This window comes from Mirounga leonina, unplaced genomic scaffold (assembly GCF_011800145.1).
Source record: "Mirounga leonina isolate KUSES-001 unplaced genomic scaffold, KU_Mleo_1.0 Mir_170, whole genome shotgun sequence".
NCBI lineage: Eukaryota > Metazoa > Chordata > Mammalia > Carnivora > Phocidae > Mirounga > Mirounga leonina.
The window spans coordinates 31,444,935-31,472,561 of NW_023270433.1; the positions used below are offsets into that span (position 1 = coordinate 31,444,935).

Here is a 27,627-nt window from a genome sequence, read left to right on the forward strand (position 1 = left end):
CTAATTCAAATCTCTATGTTCTCTGCTTTCCTCTTCTGTATCCTTAGAACTGCTTGAAAGAAAAACTTCAATAGGGAAACAGGGTCCGAGCAGCTTCGCGTGCAGTGAACAATCAAAATAAGACCTGAACAACCTGCGTACATTGTAAGAGATTACAAGCATGAACAAAACATAATGAACAGTGGCCTAAGAGATTCACTCTTTCAAAAACTGGCACATGTGCACATGCACACACACACTTTACAATCTAATGACAGCTTAAATAAGGGCACACTCACAACCTGTGATTCAAATTAATGCAACAGGGATTAGGTTAGCTTCAGGCACAGAGCTGCCCACAGTTCCCAAGTTAAAGATACAGTCTGAGAAACAGAGATCAGGCCTTTCCTCCACTATGGTCATGATACTAAATAATAAACATATGAATTCATAACATGAAATGTTTAGTTTTACCTTTTCTCAATAAGCAAAAGAACTAAAAAGGGTATTACATAAAGACATTTTACTTACATAAGTAAATGGTCATGAGTCCCATGCATGAGACAGCATTAAGGCTTTATAATGAATAGAAGGGAAACAGGTGGCATTTTCTGCTATCATTCACCATAAGATAGCCTCTGTGTCAATAAATTTGGAGGCCATTCAGCACATAATGAACTATGACAGGGAAAGGAGGCCTTCAACTAAGTTTTTTTGGTACAATGCAGCAAACTGATACCATATGTCAGATTTTTCTTCCAAATATCTTTCCAATAAGAGTAACACCTGTCATTTGGACAGAACTACAATTTATCAAAACATCTTGTTTCACTTGAACCTCACAACAATCCAATGACGTGCACAGGGCAGGGTTCTTTACTTTCATTTTAAAGATAAAATAACTTGGGCATGAGACATCAGCTAACTGCCCGAAGCCACAGAGCTAGCAAACAATGTAGACAAGTTTTTGCAGGGTAAGGCATAAAAGAAAGGAGAGAGAGAGAAGCCTTCAGACAACAGAGCTGTGGTTCCTGGTGTATCTAAAAATACAGATAAAATGCAAAAAGAGTGATTTCATTCTTGACTTCATGTCTGTATCTTAAAAAGTAAATAAATGCATTCTTATTCAGAACTCTGCTGCCTTCCAGACAGCAATTTCTTCTAATCCTTTAGGTAGGCTTATTCCCCTGGAGGCCTGTTAGAGTACTACTGTGCCAAGTGGCAGGAGCAGCTGTGATTTCCCTGGGTGTAAGTTTGGCAACAAGGGATTAATTCCAAATGATCTGTAGCCACCCTGATTTCCTGTGACTTTGGTCTTTGCTTATCACAGTTTTTTTGATCTAGGGATGACTTCTAGAATGAGCCCGATCTCCTTTGGGAACCCTTTGGACTAACTCAGAATCAACTGGAAACCCTGGCGAAGCCCTAAAACAAGCTCTCTCCACTCCTCTACCACTCCAGCCCAAAGACTGTCACATCTCCAGTGCTAAGGCTGTTCCATCTCAATCCAACCTCTCACTGCCTCCCTGCTCACAATGGTCTCAGGGATCCTTAAAGGCTGCCTTGAGAGACCTGGGTTCCGGTGCAAGCCTATATGTGTCCTAGTGTCATGGATCGAAGTCACTTACTGAATATACATGGCCAAAGTCAACAGACAACTTCAGGCCAAGAATTCAGTTTCTTCATACTTATATGACTCAACAGATATGCATATAAATCAATATATATTCATTTCCTTAAAATAAATAGACATTTGTCATTGTGTGAACTTTCTGTAGTATCAGATGTGATTTCATGCTTCAGTCATATTCTTCCTCTGGTCACAACTTCTGCTTTAATGTTCGTTTAGTAACTTGATTATAAAACTAGCGAAATTTTCATTGGGTATATTTTTTCTTTTTTTTTTTTTAAGATTTTATTTATTTGACAGAGAGAGACACAGCGAGAGAGGGAACACAAGCAGGGGGAGTGGGAGGGAGAAGCAGGCTTCCCGCAGAGCAGGAAGCCCGATGCGGGGCTTGATCCCAGGACCCTGGGATCAGGACCTGAGCCGAAGGCCGACGCTTAACAACCGACCCACCCAGGCGCCACCACTATGTATATTTTCAAATCTTCATTTTATCTATAAACCTAGGCTTTCTTTGAAGTTGTTTTATATTTTCCAAAAGACAGTATATCTCAGGATCTGTTCCATATTTATGATGAGGAAACAGAAGCCCAAAAGAAGAAAAACAGTTTAACCAAGGTCAGAGTAAACCAATGACAAAATTTGCACTGGAATCTAGATCTCTTGATTCCTGGCCCAGTGTCAAATTACAATATTGTAGAGGACAGGGGTCTTCCTCTCTTAGCATCCTTTCAAAGCACATGCAAGTGAAAAAATAAATCCCTTTCAGTTTAAACATGAAGAAGCACTGCTATACCAAAATCCACTTCAAGGGATGATCCTGGCAACTAACCAGTCTATTTCTGACACTGCAAGAATCAGCAAATGGAACTGAGAAAAGCAAACATCACAGAGGCCATGAATCCAGAAAGCTATATTCAATAATAAGGTGGTTAGACATTTTTCTGAAGTGAGAAAATCATCATTAGTTTAATAAAAAACTAGGTCTGAGCTAAAGACAGCAATTTCATACGTTAAAAAAGCAAATAACCTTCACAATTCCAAACACATTTTCTGTCATGCTTGCTTTCAAGTATAAAAATAAAGCTGCTAAACAATCCTGAATAGAATGGGTAGCCGCAGATCATTTGAGTATCTATGAACTTCAGCCTCACCCATAAGAAAATAATTATCCTTATTCTTTTTATCTCATGGAGTCCTAAGAAGGTGAGAAAGCTTTGCAATTTATACAAACATGAAGCTGACTTACTTATTTCAACAGTAAAAGTACATTCTAATTTGTCTATGCTAAACTAGTCACAGTCAGACCTTTATTGGGCTTAAAGTTGGAATTTGTATTCACACTATCCCAAGTTTTAAACACACTAAGCCAAACTGGCTTAGCCAACTAATAAAATAAATAATCCAGTTAACTTTTAAAAGATTTCTTAGGAAAAAGGAAAAATAATTCCATTACCTGATCCAGAACCTGATGTCGTCATATCATATATTAAATCTTTTAATGTAGTGCCCTCTGAAATAAAAGGGCGATCTAAGGAAGGATCCTCTTCATTTGGCACGCGATGGTGAATGACAGTACGGTTATGGCAGATATAAACCATCAACATGAGTGAGATGCAGACAAAGCAGACTGGTCCAGCAATGACAGCTGCCAGTTCGACGGGACCAAGGCCAGATGATGGCTTTCCTGAAAAAGAGCCTCAAATGAAATAAACATCAACAATAGCAAAAACACTGAAGGTGGCAACCACAATTTCCTAATCCTCCACATTTCCTATACTTGGCCACTACTCCCATTAGTCAGAGAACCTCATTCCAGAAGCTCATAAGGCTCAAATCCAGAACAAGTGAATCATCCAGTCTTCACCCACTGGCCCCCCTTTCATGATCACCAGCTCAGTCAACATCCATTTACTCTTCCTCTGCTCTTCAGCCTTCATCTAAGGAAGTAACTTTCCCATTCTTGAGATCTTTATTTGGATTTCTTATGATAGAATCCTAATTCTAGTAATTTCTTTTAAGAAGAGTACATGGGTCCTTATACACTGAATACTTAATTATCTAAAGATGGCTATTGCTTTTATATATGGAAAATCTTGGCTGATCTAAAGAATTTTGGGTAACAATTAATATACGATGTTCCACCGCCTTTTGGTATTTAAAAAAAGAAGAAAATCTGAACTTTTTCTCCCTTTTAGAGGTAAGCGGTGCTACCTTGGGCTGAATGCATAAACAATTTTTTTCTTTATTCTTGAAACTGATACTTTTTTATTATATGTATTTGGTTAAGTATTTTTTCATTAATTTCATTAATTTTGGTAGCACATTCTTTTCTGTCTGCTTGTATGTCATTTTCTGGAATTTCTGTAGTAAGCATACTGGATCACCTAGATTTATCCTCTACATCTCTTAATTTGCCCACTGTCTTTTCTCCCTGAATTGTAACACAATTTCTCAAGCTTGTCTTGCCTTAAGCTTGTCTCACACTAGGCTATAAAATATTAGTCTCCAGTCTGCTACTCACTTTCAATATTACATTTTTAAAAATAATTCATCAATTGAGCTTTTCATCTAAAAGTGATCTTTAACTGAAAATGGACTTTGGACTGTCTGAAAGTTCTTCCTTATCATGAGGTTAAGTCTTTTTCATAGGACAAATCTACTCTGATTTACCCAGTTCAGTTCACTTCTTTTGAACCACTGAATCTTTTCATTTGGTAATTTTTTGGCTGTTTGCTTAACAGAGACCTGGGAATGAGGGATTTATGTATGTTTAGCATTAGAAATGAAGTAAGTGCTTCACAAGGCTTTATAAGCCTTCATTTAGATATTTCAAGCCCAAACAATGGAAATGGGGAATTCCGGAATTACAATTTTCTTTGTCATATTAGAATTGCAGATACCCTAAACAGAAGTCAGAAAAATTAGTCATTTGAAACTTGCCATGGGGAAGCTTCCCTATAATGCTGAAGATCTGGTTTTACTTTGCTATTATCACTTGAATGAAGAGGAGGACTGCCTCCCTCTGTAGCCTGCAAGACTGGCCCTTTTCTGCTCTGCCACAGCAGTGCTTCCTACTTCAGTTAGCATGATGCCTGGATCAACTGTGAGTGGACAGTGAGCACTGTGGTCTGCCTCCCTGAGCAATGAAACCAGGTACTTCTTCCTAAAGGAGAATGACCGTTTGCTCCTGTAACCTTCTCACCCCAAACCCCTCAGGTTAAGGTTTGGTGGGATTTTGTAAGAGGTCCTTTCACTCCCTGCTTTTCATATGGGTAGTCAAACTTCACTAGTCTGAAGTTATCTGCACTACAAATTACAGAAGTTTCTCACAAGCGCAGGCATGAGGGTGGTGTTCTTCCATCAATTCGGCTAGCATGAATATAGATTTCCCGCATTTTTATATTCCTTTGATTATGACAGTAGAAATTTGGGATTTGAGGAAGGTGATGGAGGAGGTAAATACTTGTGCTCAGACTAACATCTTAAACCAGAACCTGAAAATTAAACTAATCCTAAGAGTGTATAAAGCCTTCAAATCCCTGGCTCTGCCAGGACATTGTAAAATGTAAACTATGGCAAAGGACCAAAACCTAGAAATCACATATAATGATTTATAAAGATCATAAAGCAAGGTTACATTGCAAAATGAAGGCATCTGGACTGTTTAGTGCCGCTCTCAATTCCTGCCCATTATCGATTGCTTTAAAAGGCTGGAGCATTACATAAGGAAAAGAAATCCACTCTGAGGACAAAGTAGGGACCCCCTGAGGACAGACTGCTATGGCAGCTTTGTCGGAATTCGCCTTTAAGAGGCTGGCCTTTAGGCCCTAACGGACCTCAGAGAAAGTCTGTTATTGGAACCACGTTGTCAAACAACACACACCCAGAAGTCGGGATCTTGGCTACTCCTGTAACTCTACAACTATGGACAGGTTCCTTCTTGCCTCGGAACTGAATGAGCTGGGGTAGACGAAGTTCTAAGATCCCTTCCAGTTCTAAAACCATAGTCAGAATCAGCTTTTCTTGTAGTATTAAGAAAAAAAAATCGTATACAACAACTTACCAACAGTTGGGAGTTCTATTTTATTGCAATGGTCCTGGTTGCAGCAATAGGTTGTAGTAACAGACCCAGTTTTTGAAGATGGTGCACATACAAATGGTCTGTCTCGAGGAATTAGGTCAATTTCAGCTATACACATGCTATTGTGTATAACTTTGTCTGTGGTCTCTGTGACAGAGACAAAGCAGAGCCCATCTGTCACACAAGTAAAATTGTCTTTTGTACAAAGGTGGCAGAAACACTGTAATGCTGGAAAAAGAGAACAAGATTCTATTAGAAAAAATTCTCCAAGTTAACAATTTGAAATTATCCCATATTCACTAAAATAATACATTCCTGATCCTATTATAATCATACAATTTCTTTGCACTGTTCAAAAAACAAAACTCTTACTACTCTCAGAAGTTCTAAATTCGGGCGCCTGGGTGGCTCAGTTGGCTGAGCGACTGCCTTCAGCTCAGGTCATGATCCTGGAGTCCCGGGATCGAGTCCCGCATCAGGCTCTCTGCTCGGCAGGGAGTCTGCTTCTCCCTCTGACCCTCCCCCCTCTCATGTGCTCTCTCTCATTCTCTCTCTCTCTCTCAAATAAATAAATAAAATCTTAAAAAAAAAAAAAAAAAAGAATGCTACAAGCCTGTGTGACTGAGCCCCAGTAAAAACCCTGGACACCAAGGCTCTGCTGAGCTTCCCAGGCTGGCAACACTGCGCATGTGCTGTCACACCACTGCTGAGCTATGGCATGCACCTGTGCTCCTGTGCTAGCCGAGGACACGGGGAAGCTGGCACCTGGTTTCTCCTGGGATTTGCCCCAGGCGCCTTTTCCTTTGGTGATGTAACATGTATCTTTCCCACTGTAATAAACAATAACCATGAGTCCAACAGCTTTTCTGAGTTCTGTGAGTCCTTCTAGCAAATCACTCATAGCCTGAGGATGGTCTTAGGGACCTCGACTCACTTGCTAAACCCAAACCTGCAATGTCAGGATCCCCTCAAGCAAGTGCTTTTTGGTTGCTGGCTTAATTAATATACTTGTTTATTACCTTTCCAGACCAGCAAATTTTACCTTAATCATTATAAAAATTCTTTCTTCTGAGATGGTTCAACTATTTGAATTAACTCCTCCCAAACATAAGAAGAACTCAGAAAGAGTATTTAAAGAGACACAATCATAGTCTAACATTTAAAAATTTTTTTTAATTTTTAAAAATTTATTTAAATTCAATTTAGCTAACATATAGTGTATTAGTTTCAGAGGTAGAATTTAGTGATTCATCAGTTGCATATAACACCCAGCGCTCATTACACCAAGTGTCCTCCTTAATGCCCATCACTCAATTACCCAGTTCCCCCACCCACCTTCCCTCCAGCAACCCTCAGTTTTTTTCCACAGAGTTAAGAGTCTCTTGTGGTTTGCCTCCCCGTTTTCATCTTATTTTATTTTTCCTTCCCTTCCCCTATGTTCATCTGTTGTGTTTGTTAAATTCCACATGAGTGAAATCATATTAACATTTAAAGATTATTAAAAGAGATGGTGGTTATTCATGGTGAGGTATAGGGGTGATTATAGGTTCAATTTCCTAAGGAGGAATTCTTTTTTTTTTTTTTTTTTTCCTAAGGAGGAATTCTGAATAAGAAACCCATGCACTGGTTTCAGGGATACATGAATGCCATGAAACTGTCAAATGTATGTATTTCCATTTTGGAGGTTCACAGCTTTCAAGATAATCACAAAGGGGTCTACCACCCACAAATTAAAACCACCACCATAGGAGATTATCATCATTCTCTCCTGAATCCCCTTTACTCATGGTCAGTCATTCAACCAATATTTTCTAACCATTAGCTCTATCAGTTACTGTACCAAAAGCTTAGTGTACAAAGATTGATAATTCATGGTCAAAGCCCTTGAAGAGCTCCAAGGCCTACAGAAGGAGAATACCATAATCCAATGTGGTAATTGCTATATTTAAAAAAATACTGCCATGAGTACTCTCTCAGTTCTAAGACCTTCATCTTCTCCCTGAGCATATATGAAATGAGACCTAAACACTTGGTCTAACAATTAAGACTTTTACTTTTGGGGTTCAACTTACCACTCACATTACAAATGCAATCTAGGGCCCACATGCTCCTCACCATTATAACAATCATGTCTTTCATGACCATGGTCTTTACACATACTATCTCTCTGCCTAGTTTAAACCACCTCTCATCCTTTAAGACCCTATTCAAACAAGATCTTTTCCATGATAGGCTCTAAACCCTCCCCTCCTCTTAAGATAAGTTGGCAGGTCCTTATAATATGTTCCCATAGTCCTCTCTGTATACCTTTAAGATAGAACAAATCTCTATATAGTTTGCTGTTAAAGTGTCTCTCATTACACTAAGAAGGGCCAAGTTTTTTTAAAATTTATTTTCCCACCATTGAATCCTGGACTCTTAGTGATCACAAAAATATATGCTAAAGCAGTGTTTCCCAAACAGGAGGTCACAAGTATGTTTGGAGAAGGGGAATCTAAGAACTGTGTACAAAATTTTGTTAATGTTTTCATTTAAAAGATAATCTAAAATGAATGATAAAAATGCTGAACCATAAGTAACCACAATCTAAACAAGTACTGTCAGTAGGCTTTCACTGACGCTTCTTCAGTTGTGTTAAAATCTCCTTCAGGCCAAATGTCCTGAGGACACACTGTACAAGCAAAGCTCTCACAGTAACTGTAACCAACAGTGAAAAATACAGGCAACTAGAATCATCAGAGCACATGACAAGACAGGCATGGTATATCCAAAGCCAACAGTCTAACAGTTAATACCATATATATGATACAAGTATTACATGGATCCTATCTTTGTAGTACAATTGCAAAAGTTCATTGGAAGTAAATGTGGTTGGAAGTATCCAAAGACGTGATTCCGTTCTCACTTCCAGCATGAGCTAGTGTAGAGAACCATTTATTAAAGACTTCAGTAATGACAGAACGTTAACCTCATCTTCAAATGAACACCACAGCTGACATCTCATTAAATCGGTATTTGAGGGGGGCGCCTGGGTGGCTCAGTCGTTAGGCGTCTGCCTTCAGAAATTGGTATCTGAGGAATGCTTGCTGGCAAGTGTTTTGGTTAGATACGAGGTCTGACTACCCTGAACATGCAAACAAAGCTTGAAGTCATTAATAACACCTTGCACAACATTACTTATGGAGAATGGGTACTTGAAGCTTTTATTATCACTTAAGTTAAAATACAGAAACAGATTTAAAATGGAATGAGACCTGGTGCCTGGGTGGCTCAGTTGGTCAAGCGACTACCTTTGGCTCAGGTCATGATCCTGGAGTCCCAGGATCGAGTCCCACATCGGGCTCCCTGCTCAGCAGGGAGTCTGCTTCTCCCTCTGACCCTCCCCCCTCTCATGTGCTCTCTCTCTCTCATTCTCGCTCTCAAATAAATAAATAAAATCTTTAAAAAAAAAAAAATGGAATGAGACCTAAGGCTATTTTTTTTCTACTGTGAAACCTAAACATCATCTGTCACACTGAATAACTGTATTAATTTGAAATTTGTTAGTTTTGTAGTTGTCTTTGTATTTAATTTGCAGGCTTGGTTTATAGTTGTAAATGAGCCAAAAACAAAAATTTTATATCTAGTTTCATAGCTACACAATTTAAGTAACATGAAAAATACATTCCGTACGTTTCCTTTCAAAGGAGTCATTGCATAAGGCAAGTTTGAGAAAGTCAGGGCTAAAGGGCTTCTCTTAACAAGAGTCTTTCAGTAAGAACAGGTCACTGGACAAATATAAACATTACTTAACATAAAGCTTAACCAGGTAAGGGTTTATTTCTTGAGGGAATTTTAAAATTCTATTTTACCACTTTAAATCAGAGTTGAAACTGAATACAAGATTGCTGTTAAATGTATGAGATGCAGTAATATAGTTTAGGGAAAAAAATAAGACAATTTAAAAATTCCCATGCATTCATGAACTTTAATTCCCATTTTTTAAAAATTCAAATTTATTTTATTAATAGATAGATCTGACCCCTAGTTATCTCCCTTTCTTAATTAGGTTGTTGTTTCTATTGATTTTTAAATGCATGTACAGGGCAAAATTTCTCCCTAACCAAGATATACAATGATGTCTTCTTCCCACCCCACCCCACAGCATCCTTTAACACCAACCTCATCAACTTGACTCTTTCATTTAATTCTGCCATTTTTCACTGAGCGTACCCATATGCTAGCTGCTGCACAGGCTGTGGGGTGGAGGGATGAATAAGACAAGCTGGACTGAAGGAGTTCAGCAGGGTGGAAGAGTAAGGCATTAAACAGATCATTAAAACCCAGAGTCTGGAAGAGAATGATCAAAGTGCTTCAACTCTGCCAAGGTAGAAGGGAAGGCAAGAAAAGCTTCACAGGACATCCAAGTCAGAACTTGGAGAATATGTAAATCTGATCAATAGTTGAAGGTGAGAAAGTTGTCCTGACAGGGTTTTCTTAAATGTTTTCTTAAATGTTTCTTCTGTTAAAAACAGAAGCTCATACCACTGTTGGCAAAGATGAAGGCAAAAGTAAGAAGTTGTAACAAATCCTTTCAGGTACTACGGGCAAGCAACCCCATTACAATGTAGTCTATGTCTCTACTCCAGCTCTGCCTTCCCCTCTTCCCACTACTCCCAATGCCACACCCTCTCTCAAGGAGACTTGTCCTCTTCTCCCTGTTCCAGTTCTGGGGAAAGCATATATATGTTCTCTTCCTCTTTTTTAAGTATGCTGCAAATCTCTGTAAACAAGGCTAAAACCCTGGCCACCAACTGAGTTTTGCTCTTCAAAGCACTCAGTGGTTCTTCTCAACTGCATCCCTTTAGGTTACCTGGCAGCAGTAATGTCAAAGTCAGCTGGTCAAAATACCAAGGACCATACAATGTGAAAGTGAATTCTCTAGTCTAGTCTAGATAACACTGCACTCTCAAATTTAGGGCTTCACAACAAAAATACGGTTTATCCAGACATTTCTCCAGAAAGTCCAAGCACTTAAGAAACATCATTCTGATTCATACAACTCCAACTTGGAAGACCAGGGGCACACCTAAATTCTCAATCACTTGTTTTTCCACAATACCTCCATTTTCTAGTCTCCTGAGCTCCATGGAATTAGTTGATATAATGTTAAATGGTATCAGAGAAATGTACACTAAGAATAGGCTGCCTAAATGGCAAGATGAGATTTAATAGGGGCAATTAATACAAAGGCTTTCATTTAGGCTCAAAATAAAATAAACTGCACAAGTACAGGATAAAGATTTGCTTAGCAGATTTGGTGAATCTGTTTAACAACAGATTTAGAAGAGTCAACAGCATTGACTGTTAACTGTAGCCATGGTGATGGGGGAGACAGAGTCTCGAGAACTGGGCACAAAATTCCACAAATGTCCAAATAATAAGTAATCAGTAAGTGTTACTTGAACATCAATCTGCCATGTAAATATGAGTCAGAAAATCAGAGAATGAGATCAACAAAGTTCGATCTGAAAGGTATCCTAGCTGTGGAGACAACTACCTCATTTTATAGATGTAATGTCAATTTACCTTACTCCAATATTAAATCAAATCATGATGTCAAGATGTGGTAAGTTTTGTTTCATAAAAATCATTTAACTACAGCTCCTCCCTACAATGAATTAACTGCCTCACAGAAGATTATGACTTCTCTGTCATTAGAGATACTTAGCAGGCGCTTAATAACCAATAGCCAGAATTTGTGAAGTAGGGATCTCCTGCACTAAGTAAAAGGTTAATCTAAAATTCTGCAATTTTTTTTTTTTTTTTTTTTTTTAAAGTAGGCTCCAAGCCCAGTGTGAGGCCCAGCACGGAGCCCAACATGGGGCTTGAATTCACGGCCCTGCAATCAAGACCTGAGCTGAGATCAAGAGTCGAACACTTAACTGACTGAGCCACCCAAAGGTGCCTCTACAATTCTTTAAAAAGTAAGGTTCTATTATTTTATAAGTTACATCAAATATTAAACATTCATGTTTTCATTTTTTGACTAATTGAACTTAAGTTGACATCTTGAAGGTACAGAAATTATGGCAGTGCATCTCATTTTATAATTGTTCATCTATTTCCTCCATTAAACTGTGAACTTCCTGGGGTCAGGACCTAGGTTAGTATTTTATGAGTACATTATGCATCTCTGCATTCCTAGATCCTGGCACACAGGAAAGGATCCAGTATGTTTCTTGCATAAACATCCCAGGAGTGTCTCTTTAGTATGTGGGTGGTCGCTACCACCAAGGTCCTCAATAAAATGGCCAAGCAAGCAAATTTTCTCTTTTATCCTTTTATCCTTTACTACCTTCATTTTTGAAGACCTTTTCCCATCTCTCAATGCTCTCCTTTCATTTGTCCAAAATTCTCACTTAGGTACCTCCCTTGAGCCCATTTGATATAAAATATCTCATTATCCAGAATAACCTCTTCCTCCATATAAATGGAAGGCAATCTGACACTTTTCCAAAATGACAAATGAACATACCCTCTGACCCAGAAGGAATGTAGCCTATAGATATACTTTACATGTGTAAAGTGCCCCACATACATGGCTATTAATTTCCTAAGAGTTTATACTAGATTGTTTCTAATCTTGCCTATGCATCAATAGAACCAGTAAAATAACATGATGGTACCACTATAAAATGGAGGACCATAATATCAAAAAAAAATTGATGTTTTCTAGGTATTAATGTAGACTGATCCCTAAGATGTATTAAGTGAAAATCTGCATAGTGCAGAACAGTGTATTTGATATAGTAACATCTGCGCTAAAAAGCAAAGGAAGGAAGGAAAGAAGGAGGGAAAATGCACACACACAGATATTACAGTATCTCTCTGGAAAAACAAAGAAATAAGTAATACTGGCTTCCAAGGAAGGGAACTGGGTACCCAGAAGAAAGGGGTGGGAGGAGACTTTTCACTATGCACTTATTTATACCTTTTGAATTTAGAAAAATATGAGTGTATTAGATCTATTCAAAGTTACAAAAAAATTAAAAATGCCTTTCCATGCTCCATCCCTTTCCCCTATACTATCTTCAAAACTCCAACTCAGGATATTTACTCTATGGAATACAGACACTTCTTGCTGATTTCAAAACTTTAAAGTTCTTTCTGGAAAACAATTTGCCAAGATATAGTAAGAGCCTTTAAAGCCTAGTTCTTTTTTTTTTTTTTTAAGATTTTATTTATTTATTTGTCAGAGAAAGAGAGAGAGAGCACAAGCAGGGGGAGTGGCAGGCAGAGGGAGACGGAGGCTCCCTGAGCAAGGAGCCCGATGTGGGACTTGATCCCAGGACCCTGGGATCATGACCTGAGCCGAAGGCAGACGCTTAACGACTGAGCCACCCAGGTGTCCCAAAGCCTAGTTCTTTTTAATCCAGTAATTCTACTTCTTAGAATTTAGTCTAAAGGAGTAACAGGAGATAAGAGCAAAGATATTAGCACACAGATGTTTGATACAGTATTTTGTGGTTGAAAACAACCTATATGAATGACAAGGGCAGTGACAAAATAAATTATGATACAATCATAAATGGGATACTATACAGACTTTAAAGCTGATACTTTAGAAGCATTTCTAAGGACAGGGAAATGGTCATACTATTAATACCATATACAATGTGATTACAATCTCATCGCTGTGGGGTGATCGTCTTGTTTTTTTCCATGTCAACGAGTTGAGGGGGTACGTTGGTATACATAACAGATGTACGCACTGTAACTTACCCTAGCCCCTAAAAAGAATGGAGACATTTTTATTTCTGATGGTTAATGCTAAAACAATAACTGGATATCTTATTTTTCCCCAATCTAAACACACTTTTATAGTTTCTCATTATATTTTATGTTGACTAGTGGGTATTACAAGAGTATGGTTAATATAATGGAATTCAGAAACAAAAAGATTTCAGCTCAAATCCTATTTCTGCCAGACAGCCTCTAAGTAATCTTGGGGAAAACTGCTTAACTTTTTTGAGCCTGTTTTCTAAATTTGTAACAATAGCAATCTCAGAAGGTGAGGACTGAGATAACATATACATATATAAGAATACTTAGCACAGTACCTGGCACATAAAATGCTCAACAATTAATTTATGCACTCATTCAACAGGTATTTAATAGCACCTACCACATGTCAGTCTGTTGTCTATGCTGGACAGAGAATCAGAGCAAACCTTTACACAACCTTAGAAGACAACACGGACACATAATGTAAACAGTGTGCACATAAAGCAGTGAACATTCCCAGTAGCTATTTCTGTATCTCCCTCCACTCGCAGATACCCAGAGTTTTTCAGCAATATGACTTTTTGAACAGGGTTATGCCCAAGAACTTGACTGTAGCAGGATGAGATGTACCTACAAGAAAGTTTATTTTCAGTTCCAACCCAAATTAACAAAGTGTTGGAACACATCCAGTGTGCACATATCCCTAATAAAGAATAACTGGGTGGCTCAGTCGGTTAAGTGTCCGACTCTTGATTTCAGCATTGTAAGTTCAAGCTCTGTGTTGGGCTTCATGCTGAGAGTGGAGCCTCCTTTGGGAAAAAAAAAAAAAAAAACAACCAACTCATAAAATGTTCATGCTAAGAGGAACCTGATAATTACCTGATCTTAACCTCGTATTTTACAGATGAGGGAACAAAGTGCCAAAAGAGTTACATCAACATAATCCAGATATATTCTGAAAGCACAGGAAAAAAAAAGATCGTTAGAAAATCTATGGTGATTTCCCCCAAGTAGGATAAGATGAAGGACTCAAGCCTTGCCCTCCGGAGAGCAAGAGTGACTATAGGTGATGTGACTTGGTTGCACAGGTACTGAGGTACAATGATGAACCTAAACGAAAGTGGCAAATCATCCTGGGCTAGAATGAAGTTGAAACAGAACTGTGGTAAGAGAAGGAAGTGGTAACCACCCACCAGCTGCCTTTGAATTAAAGGAAGAGGAGAGTCACACCTGGGCCTGCAAACAGCGAAGGGCCAACTGGAGCCACAGCTGCAGAAACCAGCCGGCAGCACTAAGCAGTTCGTCATTTTTGAAGCACAGAGTAAGGCCTAAACATCTTTTACCAGAGAAGAACAGTGTATGCAACCTGTGTAAGAACCAAGAATACACCTTTGGGAGGACGGAGATACCTCGGATGAGATTCCTGCTCTCGAGGAGCTCACCATGTAACGTGGAGAGCCACCATGTTACGGATAGAGGGCAACGCACACAAAGTCTGAGAGAGCAGAGAGAAGGGAGACTTCTCGCAAAGATGGCGCCTCCCCTGAGGCTTAGAAGACTAAAGAAGAAAGGAAAGTCTTCCCAGGGAGATGCTGTACAAAGATACTGTACATAGTTTCAGGAATAAGAGACTGAAGTAGTTTAGGAAAATGTAAATAGATCATATAATCATGACATAAACAAAACCAAAAAAAAATTAACAAAATTCAGCACCTATTCATGATAAAACACAAAAGTCGCTACATAAAAAAAGTCAGCTTTTCTTAAACCAGTAGTAAATAGAAAACAAAAATTCGGGACGCGTGAGTGGCTCACTCAGTTAAGCATCTGCGTTTGGCTCAGGTCATGATCCCAGAGTCCTGGGATCGAGTCCCACATCGGGCTCCTTGCTCAGCAGGGAGCCTCCTTGTCCCTCTGCCTGCCACTCCCCCTGCTTGTGCAGGCTCTTTCTCTCTCTGACAAATAAATAAAAATCTTAAAAAAAAAAGAAAACAAAACAAAAATTCAAAAATATATCATTTACAAAAGCATCCAAAATCAAATACCTAGAAATAAATCTAATAATATGTAGGACCTGACCTCTAAAGGGGAAGCTTCAAAGCATTACTTATTTGACATAAATTACAAAAGATATAAAATACAATTTATTTATTTATAAATGGAAGAACATGCCAGCCTCCTTACTGGAAAATTCAATACTATATCAATATTCTGCAAAGAGATCTGTAGATTTAAAAAAAATCAAATCAAAATCCTGGGTGTTTGTGTGTGTGTGAATTCACAAGCTGATTCTAAAATCTATATGGAAAAACATCCCAAGACCAAAGCAATATTAGAAAACAATGCTTTTGGAAGACTCACACTATAGGATATCAAGACCCATCATAACATAATAATTAAGACAGTGTGGTATTGGCAAAAGAACAAACAGACCAAAGGAAAAGAACAGAGATTCCAGAAATAGATTTTCACATATACAACTACTTGATTTATAACAGTGACACTGCAGTGCACTGGGAAAAGGAAGGTATTACCAACAAATAGTGCTAGATCAACTGGGCATACAGATTTTAAAAATAATAAAATACACACACACACAGGAATACAGCCATAAAAAAGAATGAAATCTTGCCATTTGCAACAATGTATATGGAGCTAGAGAGTATTATGCTAAGTGAAATAAGTCAGAGAAACACAAATGCCATATGATTTCACTCACATGTGCAATTTAAAAAAAGAGAGAGAGTGAGGCAAACCAAGAAACAGACTCTTAACTACAGAGAACCAACTATGGTTACCAGAGGGGAGGTGGGGGTGGGAGATGGGCTAGATGGGGGATGGGGGTTTAAGGACTGCACTTGGTGTGATGAGCACCAGGTGCTGCATTTAAGTATTGAATAAATTCTAAACCTGAAACTATTATTACACTGTATGTTAACTAACTGGAATTTAAGTAAAACTTGAGAGAAAAAAAATATTACACTATATGTTAACTAACTGGAATCAAAATTAAAACTTAAATAAAGAATAAAAAATACATAGATTTCATCCCATAATGAAAAATCAACTCCAGATGGGCTTTACATCTCAGCATTAAAGTTACGGCAAGAAGCCTTTTACATGAAAACATAAGAAACATTTTCAAGACATTAGGTCGAGAAAGATTAATCAAATAGGATTCAAACAGCCCTAACCTTTAAGAGAAAATAACGGAAGTTGGACTACATTAAAATACATTAAGTTTGTCAAAAAGACACCATTCTCCTTTACCATTTTTCTATTCATGTCTTTTTCTTTTTTAGATTTATCAAGTATTTGTGTATTTTAGTAATGTGCTTAAAAAGAACCAATTTGGTGTTTTATAGATCAAATCTATTTTTCTGAAGTTTTTTCTAAATCCTTATCTCCTTTATACACACTTAGTTGTTCCTTCTTCAGGTTGATTTGGATTTAGTTCCTGCTCCAGCTTGAAATCTTGCTTCCAAATTTCCCTTTGGGTACTGCTTTAGCAAAACTCCCACTAGTTTGGATATGTTCATTTCTAAATGTTTTGTAATTACAACTCTAACTTCTTCTTTACCCCAGGGATTAGTCAGAAGAATAATTTTATATTTCCAAGTGAATATATTATTTATTTTGACTTTTTCTTTTAGTTATTGTAAATTTCTAATCTGGGTATTCTTTGTAGACTTTCATATCATCAATTTCCTGAAAAACTCAAGAAGTATTTTAAAAGAATACTGTTCATGATTACAAAATTGGAATGCATTAAATCTTCATTATTATGTTATTCAAGTATTCTTTTCTTCATCTATAGTGAATTTATCAATTTCTCTTGTATTTTTAACAGTTCTGGCCTTATATATTTCGACACTATTAGTTGCATAAAGATTCATGACATGTCTTGAGAGAGTACTTCATCAATATAAAATATACCTCTTTCTTCCTTTTAATGCTTTTGTAGCTTGAATCTTGTTGGGTATTAATCTTACTGTATTTACCTTTTTTGGGTCAAATTTGCCTTTTTCTAATCTACTATTTTCAACATCTTCACGTCATTTTAGGTGTCTTTTGAAAAAAAAAAATAGCTAAATTTGAAGGCCTCTGTGTACATATTAATCCAACCTAAGAATCTGACTTTTCAACAGGGAAATGCAACTCTTCATTTTTATTAAGCATTCATGGACAACTAACTGCCATACATTTACCACTATTTTTTTAACTTAGGTTTTATTTTTATTGAAGTTATGTATGTATAGAGTTTAAGGTGTCAACTAGTTCTACAAGACTGTACCCCACCCAACAAAAGAAGATAGCAGCTCCCCAACACCCAGCCCTTCCTATTTCCCGCTCCACAGAAGCAATCGCACTTTCTATACTTAACTGAGTCTCTTCAGAACAAAAACTTACTGAACTTAGCTAAAAGAGGGATGGAAGAGACACTGTGGGAAATTTCAGAAACTTGATGAACCACACAGTTACACAAGTTTTAATTTCTTGACTTCCCTAGCCTGAAATGTTCATTTTCCTTGTCAAACAAAGTATCAAAGCAAGCAGTTCAATTCTGAGTGCAGTCTCCTAGAGGAATATGGCTAAATTAAACCAAGCAAGGACAGAAAAGACCAGCCAAATGGAGGGACTGGTATAATATTTTACAATATTCATGTTTTTATAATATTTTATAATATTTCTAACCATTAAATCCATGACCTCTTTTGGGGCATGAGGATGTGAGTATCTAATGTTGTCTGAGCTCCTTTCAGAAGAACCAACCAAATAAAGTTTTCAGACATCACGATACAAACATCCAGAGGCTTGAGAATATGGGTTTCAAATTGCTGTTAGCATTGATGCTACCTAGCATTTTGGTTACTGAAGAAGATCTCTAGTAGGGGGTTGGTTATTAAAAGATAAGGGTCGGGGCGCCTGGGTGGCTCAGTCGTTAAGCATCTGCCTCCAGCTCAGGTCGTGATCCCAGGGTCCTGGGATCGAGCCCCACATCGGGCTCCCTGCTCAGCGGGAAGCCTGCTTCTCCCTGTCCCACTCTCCCTGCTTGTGTTCCCTCTCTCGCTGTGTCTCTGTCAAATAAATAAAATCTTTAAAAAATAAAAAATAAAAATAATAAAAAGATAAGGGTCTGCCAGGGCTTGATGTTATTTAGTCTTCAGAGAATTGAAGATAACAACATAGAATTATGCTGTATAGAATTATGCAGCATATATATAGAATTGATGACATCTATATAGAAGTCAATAATTACTAGGCCCTAGCTATGGTTTAGAATGGTTCATAGGTGATTGTACCCATTTGCTCCATGAGACTTTTTCTCCAGTTCCAGGATCTCTAAGCTAAATTAGATGCAAACACCCAACTGCTTAGAACAGCTATTTCCTTAGAGTATACCATCTGTTTGCAATGCCCAGCTAATTCTGAGTCTGTTGCTCCTTGAAGACTATCCCCTACGGTTTTTGCCTGACTCCTAAATTCAAATTTATTGAAACTCCTCCCTCCTTCCCCTTTTCCCATCATAAGGCAAGGGAAGGCTAGAACTGACAAAACTTAAATGATCAATGAGAAAAGAACGTCCCTAGCTAAAAGAATATGTGACCATGTTTTTTTGTTTTGTTTTGTTTTTAGGATTTTATTTATTTATTTGACAAAGAGAGACATAGTGAGAGAGGGAACACAAGCAGGGGGAGTGGGAGAGGAAGAAGCAGGCCTCCCGCCGAGCAGGGAGCCTGATGCGGGGCTTGATCCCAAGACCCTGGGATCATGACCTGAGCCGAAGGCAGTTGCTTAACCAACTGAGCCACCCAGGCAGCCCTGTTTTTTGGTTTTTTGGTTTTTTTTTTTAAAGAATTAAGTGGAAGAAACAATTGTGATCTTGAAAGAAAGACTACATGAGGGCAGAGAGACCCAAGCTTATAAATGCATTATAAATAAAGTTAAAATTTACCATGGGAAAGGTGAAGGGAAAAAAAATAGAGCATTTGTTCACAGGAAAGTGATCTACAGTGATAACTGTGTTAATTGGCTTGTTTGTTGGTGATTAGGGAATTTCAAATTTGCAATGCACAACTATCCTTTGTAAAAAAAAAAAAAAAAAAGGAGAAAGAAAAAGAAAAGAAAAAGTCATGACAGATCTGTGGTTCTCAATCCTTGAAGAATGTCAAAAAAAGGGCCTAGAATGTATATCCCAGAGGTGCTGGACCCTGGTTGTTTTATTTCCTTTGGCTATAGCAAGTACTGCTGGTTTGTCTATATTTAGAGAGATCAGTGACAGACACACATCTGGGATTAGGAGATATTATAATGTTTTTCAATTATCCTCCACCAACTTTTTATTATCAAGATTTTCAAACATTCAGTTTTTCTGAACACCTATATACCCACCACCTAAATTCTGTAGTTGTTACTATTTTGCTATATTGATTTTTATCATTATTTATCCATCTATGTATCCATCTGTTGAGGGTCTGATTTGACAGCATTTAAAGAGATCTTCCATAAATTTAGGAAATTAAAAAAAAATCATTCTCCCTATTGGAGACTTGGGAAGGAAAAGGGATGCTAAGTGAAGTTCTAAGTGAGGAAGATGCTGGATTCCTGTTTAGTCATTAGCTGAATTATTATCCTGAAATTATCCTGATTATCCTGAAATACCACCTACCTTCTAAGCCCCAGTTTCCTCATCTGTAAAATAAAGTGAGACAAAATGATAATCCTGATCCCCTTAGTTATGATCCTTTCTAGAAGCCTAGAAACTCTATGTTTCTATGAAAAACAATTTTCTTAATAACTGTCATTTACTTTGTGTTTTCTACGTGGCAGGAAGTACGCTATAATCTCATTTAATCTTCACAGGTCCCTTAAAATTTTTGAGATACCACATTCATGAATACTACCAATTTTTTTTAGTAGCACGTAGCCACTCTGACCTATTTCCAGTTGCACTTCCCCTTCACATTTTCAGTACTTTTTACTAGCATCAATTTTGTACTGCTTTGGTGGAACTGGCTAGAACCAGCAAACAGAAATTATCTTTGCTCACTGAGAAACACAAGCAAACTCTAGTCCCTGATTTGTAATTTTTTTTCCGAACGTAAAATGAGATAAAACAGCTAAAACTACTTTAACTTGTTTATTTTGGTAAAATAATTACATATAATTATTGTTGAAGAAAATCTACAATACACAATCTTGGTGTTTTTATCTAAATCTGTTGCACATTGAATAACAAAATTAAAATGTCAGTTTTTCAATCGGAGAAAGTACTCAAATCAACAGCCATGTGCTAAACAAAGAGACTCAATTAGAGCACATTATGGTTCATTTGGGAATGAATACATCAAGGAAAAAATAAAGAACAAAGACCATACATATATTGTCGTGTTTGTATAAATGAAAAGCCATAGTTAGTGACTTTCTATCTTTACATTCCTCTTCATGCTTAACTATCTCCTCCATTTTCGTTACTCTCAAATATATATTAGTTCTCACCTCTAGAAGAAAAAGCCACTTGTTTTTGCTTTTTTCCATGGGAGCTATTTGTATTTCAATGCATATTTAAAGATCTTACATTGTAGAAATGTAACAGGATGCCCGCACAAGGTGTCCTAGAACTATAAATACACACTATTATGTAATCAGTGAGGTTCACACCTAGGAAATCTGGATGGAATGGTTATCCTGAAGCAAATGAACAAAAATAAGGAGGTTCAGCCCTATTGCTTAGAACAAGGAAACACTGGCAGCCCTATTGATTAGAATAAGGAAACACTGGAACTGCAGAATAAGAAAGGAAAGTGAATCTACTCAAGTCATGGAGAGTGATAAACCCAAACTCTTCACTTGATTCCCATGCCCCTTTTACAAAGACTTCTATAATTGATTCTGCTCAAGAGCAGGAAGAAACTTGTTTTTCCAATGAAATCGGCATGTCTCTAATCAAAGAATATCCTTCATGGTGACATACATGGGTATCTTTGATATGAATATTGGGGTTACCATGCAACCTACATGTGTAGGGACACACTCTCTGAGTAAGTGTGGTCTCTCCAAAAGGAAGTCATCGTTCCCAACATCCATCACCCAGAAAGGAGGCAGCTCTTCAAACAGGAAACCCAAGTGAAGACACTCTCTGGACCTTGCTGTTTTGGCCCTGTTTGAAGAAAGATAAATGCCTGGCTCTATTCACTTCTGGTGGCAGCACTCAGATGATGTCTGCCAAATGGAGACAGGCCAAAAGATAAGGACATGAGGAAAATGTTTTCGTAAGCCAGCTTGAACAGTTTCATGTTGCTTTCTCTATTCATTATCCTCCAGCTTTTAGCAAAGCTTGACTTAAACGCTGCAGCCTTACATCAGCTGCTCCACTGGCATTAGGGTAAGACTAGTGTGTCCATACTTGGATCACAGCGTTTGCATGAAGAAGAAAAATGGTAGCATGCTCCTCAATACATGTTGAGGAGGAAAAGTGAGAACGAGAATCAGGGCTGAGGTCCAGCAACCCCTTACCACTTAGAGATTCTCCCTGCATTGCATCTTTGTGTCTGGGGCTCCTTATTATTAAGGAAGGTGGCAGCGTCCCATAAATGCTCAGTAATAGACAACGAGATGCAAACTATCAGGTTCCCTTATTGCTCTCACTGCTAGAAAACTCAGAGCTGACTATTGTGTTCAACTACAAAAGCTTTCCTCAGCTAAAAGTTATGGATAATTGTTCTTTCTTTTCCCTTTTTATTTATTGGTTCTTATCTTTCTGATCATTAGTTCTGGTTTTATTGCATATGTTTTTATTTCAAGTTTCCTAAATCCTTTTCTGGAAAACAGCCAGAGTACACAAGCCAATCAGTGAATAAATTTTTCCCATATGAGAAAGTTACAAAATAGTGCTCATCTCAAAGCTATGAATGCTAGGGAGGTTGAGAACCTGTTATGTTGGCCTCTCTTCTACCTCATCCAGGAACCAGAGCAGATTCCCAAAGGTCAAAAGAGAGCCTGAAGGCTAATGTCAGTACAAACAGAAGATCCCAAATAATTCTGAATACATACTTCTTTGGTGTTGTAGGGGGTAAAGGGAACAAAGCATGGATCTGTAACTCAGGACAGAAGAGTATCTCAGTGAATGGAGCAAGGCCCCAGATCTAAGCTAGGAGTTAAGGTGGCTTTTTAGGGCACCAGAATTAAAAAGAGAGTGAGAATGAGGTGGAAGGCAAATGTTGACAATTGCCTCTTTGCCTAAGATTCTCTCCCATTTCCAACCATGTTCCAGTCTAACATCTTTGCTGCCTACTCCCCTTGGCTATGCTACCTATACCTCAAACTCAACATGTTCAAGCCAGATTTCATTTCCCCTCAATCTTTCTTTCAGCTAATTTATTACTAGTTAAAGGCATTATCTGGTGTAAAAATCCTGGTCATTCTTTTTTGATTTCATGCAGTCCTTAATTTTTGTACTTCAACTTTCTACAACTAAGACCTACTGCCATTCAACAAACATTTACTGAGAGCCTATGATGCACCAGGTACTTTCTATGCACTTTACACTGGTGAACAAAACAAAAATATCCATTGTCATAGAGCTTATATTCTAGTAGGAAGAAGGAGACAACAGACATAGTAAAATAAGTAAATATGGGTAAGTAAATAAAGGATTTCAGAAGGTAGTAAATGTTACAAAAAAGAAAAAGCAGAGTAAGATAATGGCAATTTTAAAAAGGGTGGTCAGGGTAAGCCTCATTGAGAAAAAGGTAACATTTGAGCAAAGATATGGAAGAGGTGAGGGAGGAGGCTGTGCAGGTATGGAGGCAAAGTGACAGCCATGCAAAAGCCCTACTACCAGCTCCTCCGATTTCTTTGAAATGTCATAGAGCCACCCTTCCCTCTCCCAATGCCATCATCAAACTCCAAAATCTCCTAGGTAGTCACCCGGCTCCATTTCCTGTGTGGTGCACTCAGACATTCATTTTGCACATCAGAACCATTCACCTGATTTCCAAGTCCCATAATTCTCTGAAGCCACCCTTTACATCACGAACTTCTATTCCTCCCCCTTAATATTCTTGAAACTTAGCATGCTCCTTCTCCATATGCATCATCTTCCCCTGCCTAGGAGAGCTTTCTCTCTGCCCCTCATCCACTCTAAACTCTAACCATCCCACAAGGCAGGAGATCAATTCCCACCACTTCTATAAAGCAGTGCCTGTGGTTGCTATTATTGAATCTGTATTTATCATATTTCCCAAGCATCCTATTTCTTGAAAGCAAGTCAGCCTCTTTCTCTACTTCCCACTGTGTTGGTCATTACTAAATATTCATTAAGATTAAGTGAGCTATTTCTTCTACAAAGCTGAAGCTCTTTGCCAACTTAAAAACACTTTTTTTAGAAGATTTTATTTATTTATTTATTTATTTGAGAGGGAGAGAGCATGAGCAAGGTGAGGGGCAGGGGGAGAAGCAGGCTCCCCACTGAGCAGGGAACCCGACATGGGGCTCGATCCAGGACTCCAGGATCATGACCTGAGCTGAAAGCAGATGCTTAATCAACTGAGCCACCCAGGCACCCCTTAAAAACACTTTTATTAGCAGGGTGTGCCTGGGTGGCTCAGTGAGTTAAGTGTCTGTCTTCAGCTCAGGTCATGATCCCGAGGTCCTGGGGTGAAGCCCCGCATCGGACTCCCTGCTCAGAGGGGAGTCTACTTGTCTCTCTCCCTCTCCTTCTGCCGCTCCCTACCATTTGTGCGCTCACTCGCTCTCTCTCACTTCCTCGCTCTCAAGTAAATAAATAAAATCTTAAAAAAAACCCCACTTTTATTAGCTTTGATAAACTACTGAAAGAGAATAATTAAAAAATGGTTTTATCATATTAAAAAAATGCATGGGGGGTCGAACAAGCCAAAGTGTTCATGATGGACAGTGATAGCTTTTTTCTTTTCTCAATTCAAATTTTCAGCTACTTTCAGGTCTGAGCTCATGTTACTTTGAAAAGCAAAGAGTTTGCTATGAAAATATATAAATCAATATAAACAGTGAGTGATCAACTATCATTAGACTCATCAGAGAGATTCAAATTACCTAAAAATATAATCCAAAGACTGCAAGCATCTGAGTAACTTGCAGTTGTGAAGAGGCAAACTATAATTAAGACAAGCTGAAGCAAATTCTCATGGTTAAAAAAAAAAAAAAAAGAAGAAAAATCCTTCCTGATGGTGACCAAAACAAGGTATTTACTGTATATGAAAGTAGCATGACGTACAGGAAAGAGTACACCCTCTGAAATGCTCAAGTGCAAGTTCCACCATTTATTAACATCATGACCTCAGTTTCCTGGTCTGTAAAATGGAAACACAGGAGCTCTTCTTTTTACAAACTTTCATAGATAACAAACTAGGTTCCAATCTGAGCAAAAATCCTGTTAACTCTGCCTACCCAAGCACAATCATTTGAACCTTGGTGGTTACACTACTGTTAGTCTACAGACCTCTATTCTATCTGAAGCAGTGTCTTTTTTAATAAATATATTTATGATTAAAAGATGAAAGAATATTAACGTCTTTGGATAACATCTAAGAGAGCTGAAAAGAATCTTGGGTTGGAACCAATGTCATCAAACCTACAGTTACCTCTTGAGCACTGGTCACCTGGACCTAGTAACAAATGGACTTTAAAAAAATCTTTTGGAATGGGGCACCTGGGTGATGCAGTCAGTTGAGAATCAACTCTTGGTTTCAGTTCAGGTCGTGATCTGCATCCAGGTCATGAGATGGAGCCCCACAATGGGCTCCACGCTCAGTGAGGATTCTGCTTGGGATTCTCTCTCTCTCCCCCTCTGCCCCTCCTGCTTGTGCTCTCTCACATGCTCTCTCTCCCTAAAATACATACATCTTTTAAAAAATCTTTTGGAAATGAACTGGTACATAAGAAGATTTTGTGCTATTATACAACTACCATCCAGGGTTGGTTATGAGAATTAAATGACACAAGGCAGATAGAATCCTGGCACATTCCTTTTTTTTTTTTAAGAATGAACTGTTTGTTTATTTATTTATTATTTATTATTATTTATTTATTTATTTTTAAATAACACGAAGCAGGGGTAGTGGCAGAGGGGGAGGGAGAGAGAATCCCAAGCAGACTCCGCACCGAGTGTGGAGCCCTACACGGCACTCCTGTTCCATCTCACGACCCGGACATCATGACCTGAGCCCAAACCAAGAGTCGAGGCTTAAACCACTGAGCCACCCAAGCGCCCCTGGCATATTCTTATAATATATTCTTTTCAGATTGATAAAATGGTACATGGACCACTGAATCTTCAAGAAATGTCAAAGCAACTTGTGTGTATCCCCTCCAAGTCATATTTTTTTTAAGTTAGAAATCATTCTTTATAATGTGTATTCTCTTGGAATGCCAAAATAAGAGAGTAGCTTTACAAAAGGCCAGATCTGATCTATAAAACTGGATCCATACAAATTGAATCCAGACTTACTCCACTCTCACTCTTCATAGTGTTTGAGAAAGTGTTTTTCTAAGGCAAAAAGCCTACAAATCAACCAATCATAAGTCCATATCAAAAAAAGGTAACCATAAGAAACCTACCTGCGTTATCTGGGCCAAAACTGTACAGCTAATACTGGATCTATTTCAAAGTAGCAACAAATCTTAAAGTTTATAAATAATGCTTGGATTTGATATTGAGGAAACTCAGTTAAGAAAGGCATTAATTATCCTAAGTATTGGAGTTAGGCTGGGTCAAGATAGACCATAATTTTAAAGAAAATTCCGAAAGTTTTCTCAAGCCAATTCTATGGGACAAAGCATGCAAACCCCTGAGAAACATGCCAGCATCTGCCCTCAATTCCAGAAGCAGGAAGCAAAGATGTGACCCAATCACATGATAATAAAGCACAGTCCATCTGTTCAGAGAACTTGCATCACGTAAGCCACGACCGAGAAAGAACAGCAAAAGGCAGGCAGTTTGTTGACATGTGCAGAGGGCTCTGTGGTTTGAAGAGACATGTTCTCACATTTCAAAAGGGCCATCCATAAAATAATGGCATTTTCAAAACCCAGGTCATTAGAAATGAACATATTTGATGCACTACAAAGGTACTACCAGGATGGTGCTGAGTTCAGATTAACTGTTTCAACAGGCTTAGAAGAACCTTTCAGCAAAGGTCTTCTCCATATAAGCAGCCCTCCCCAGAGGAACAGATTTATCTCCCTCTTGATTACTTTGATCATGTCAGTTCCCTATTTAATTTCAATAACTAAGGAGAGCATCTAAAATTCTAAACCTAGACCATGTAACTGCAAGGCCTTTCAATTACATCCATTTTAATTAAACCCCAAACAGTTTCACCATCTTTTAAACTACTAAAGCCTACTCTTCTCAGTCAATAAGCTCTACACCTGGGCTTTTTATCAACAATATAAAAATGATATTGACCTTCTCTTGAGGACCTTTCAACCACCACCACCACCACCTCTCCGCGTCCACAGTCCATCAGAAGGCACTTTTCATAAGTTCTGTGAAATTCAAGATAACTTCACTTAGGTAAGTCACTCCATTAACCCTGCCCTCCCCCCCTCCAAGTCCTTCATATTCTTTAAAGCACAGATTTGGAATGAGATAATCTAAATTCTTGTCTTAGTTCTGCCTGACCCTGAGAAATTCACCTAACCTCTGATGTCATTTTTTTCCCTTGTCAACTGAAGTGACTTAGAACTTTCACCAATCGAATGCCTACCCCTGGTGGGCAGCCCATAATATTATCTTCCCTTATTCATCCCACTTAGATTACCTTTTTATTTTGTTTCCAGTCACATATTGCAGAGTTTTCAGAATTGGGGGAAAGAAATAGTGGGTAATACATCCAATCCAAACTCCACAGTGTAGAATAATGAACTTAACTCTAAAGAGGAACTTGCCATCCAGTCAATAAGTTTTGGTTCTGCCCTAGAGTAGGCCCCAGGACAGCCTTACCACTCATCAAATCCCCCCTCTCTGCCTATTTAAATTCGAGCTACCCTTCAAAGTCAGCTTAAGTCCTAAAGTGTCTAGAAAGCCTCCCCCAATCACATCAGCCTACATTAATCATGTCCCTTTTTGAATGCTGATGTCTCTCTGTAGGGGTGATATTAAAATATTTAACCACTGGCTCCACAA

General features: G+C 38.2%; 1 protein-coding gene across 2 annotated transcripts in view; it reads right to left on the bottom strand.

Annotated features, from left to right (window-relative positions):
- Window positions 1–27,627, bottom strand: part of TGFBR1 (transforming growth factor beta receptor 1) — a 53,727-nt gene that overhangs the window by 22,580 nt on the left and 3,520 nt on the right. Inside the window, exons 2-3 of one of the 2 annotated variants that reach the window (XM_035016217.1) lie at window positions 5,673–5,918; window positions 3,063–3,305 (exon numbers count right to left, since the gene is read on the bottom strand). In XM_035016217.1, the coding sequence (XP_034872108.1) occupies window positions 3,063–3,305; window positions 5,673–5,918 (489 nt within the window). The remainder of the gene's footprint in view (window positions 1–3,062; window positions 3,306–5,672; window positions 5,919–27,627) is intronic. The other variant, XM_035016218.1, reaches the window with a different exon arrangement.